We start from the raw sequence: 1,463 nt of genomic DNA, 5'->3' as shown, positions 1-1,463 counted from the left end.
CGACGCCGTAACTTCAGCTGGGAATTACTATTGGTGGCTACTACAAGATTGTACATGACGGTCGTGACGATGACAGATTCAGCCCATGTCCGACGAGGAGCTAGTTGCTCCCTTCGCAACTGTCGAAGTAACTCGTATCCTTCCGCAGAATTTCCGGTGGCACCTTCGTGGTTGGTATCATCGAGTCGGACTGAGTGCATGAATACGCGGCGGTCAATAGTTCCGGTTTGAAGTGCAGTAGCATTTTTCGTAAGTAGTTCTTTTATGAAGGTAAAATGCTCTCTCGACTGGGTCAGATTAGATTCGAAGGCTTTGGGTTGGACACGTGCACTGTGAAAGATGGTCTGCCACGTCTTAAACGGGAAATCTTGTGGAGTAGCTGATCGATACTGGGGCGGTTTGAAAGGTGTAGACATGAGGCTAGTGACAAATTCCTGGTCGCGAGAGGTTGCAACTAGCCCTCCGGTTTTGTGGCTACACAAAAGTGCCGAGCGGCATGCTACAATAAGATCAAGCTGGCCTAGCTCGGGATTTCTGCCGTATCGTGCTCCTATGGTAAGGTTGTGTTGAACGATGTGAATGTCTAGGATGCGAAGTCCAACTTCTGCCCGCACATCCCGTCCAAGTAGCTTCTTTAAACCAGAATGAAACCCCTCTAATTGACTGGTTGAAGTGATTCGGACAGGAGGCCCTCTACCTTCAGTGTACACGTTTGACTCAACATATAGACCCCCTCGAGCTATCTGCTGGACATTGCTTTCTATGGACCCTTTCCATTCGGCCTCAGTGCAAGACAATTCCTCGATCTGAATTCTGCTTAAAGCATCGCGAAACCGGGTCTCCATGTCCGTGGGTGCTCTGAGCTCCCGGTTTACATCATACATAACTTCCTTGGGCTGCTTGCACAAGAGCGTACGAGCAGATTTCGATTTTACCTTTTCACTAAAACGAGTAATAACGTGAAAAGGATCTTGCTTGACCTGGACTGTGTCACCGTAGGTTTTTCCGATTAGTTTTCGCACGGCTGACGCATTGTCGCTAACGACAAAATGATCACCGTCAGCCGCAACCTGGGACTTTACCTCGAGAAGCAAACCCCCCGATGCCTCATTTTCACTTCAAGCCAGCAGAGGGAACAAAGAATTTTTTAGCTCCTCTCGAAGCGTTATGGAGCATGATCTGGGCGACGAGGCAATGGTCAACCCATCTGACCTCGCGGAGGTGTCCATCCTAAGTGGGGAAGAAATCAGGGTGACGCAGGAAACCACTACTACAATGGCCGTCCAGAGAAGCGTCGCCGACCAGCATGACACAAGACGACAGATTGATCAACTGGCGCATTGTTCGGCAGCCGCCCATAAAGCTACTGTAGAGCAAACTAGCCAAGTACAGCAGCATCAGGACGTAATCGCGTTCAAGACAGCCGATTACTTGCAACAGCAACATAACAGACAGCATTGTTC

The 1,463-nt window shown here is 49.5% G+C and overlaps 1 protein-coding gene across 1 annotated transcript; it reads right to left on the bottom strand.

Annotated features, from left to right (window-relative positions):
• Window positions 1-1,230: 1,230 nt before the first annotated feature.
• On the bottom strand, window positions 1,231-1,458 carry PPTG_23643 (hypothetical protein; the record flags this gene model as incomplete). Its single annotated transcript, XM_008912257.1, has 2 exons — window positions 1,231-1,378; window positions 1,445-1,458. The coding sequence occupies 2 exons, from the start codon at window positions 1,456-1,458 to the stop codon at window positions 1,231-1,233; spliced, it is 162 nt and encodes a 53-aa protein (XP_008910505.1).
• Window positions 1,459-1,463: the final 5 nt, after the last annotated feature.

Source organism: Phytophthora parasitica, assembly GCF_000247585.1.
Source record: "Phytophthora parasitica INRA-310 unplaced genomic scaffold supercont2.45, whole genome shotgun sequence".
Classification (NCBI taxonomy): Eukaryota; Oomycota; class Peronosporomycetes; order Peronosporales; family Peronosporaceae; genus Phytophthora; species Phytophthora nicotianae.
The sequence above is the reverse complement of the archived record's forward strand: the minus strand, read 5'-3'. Positions and strand labels throughout refer to the sequence as shown.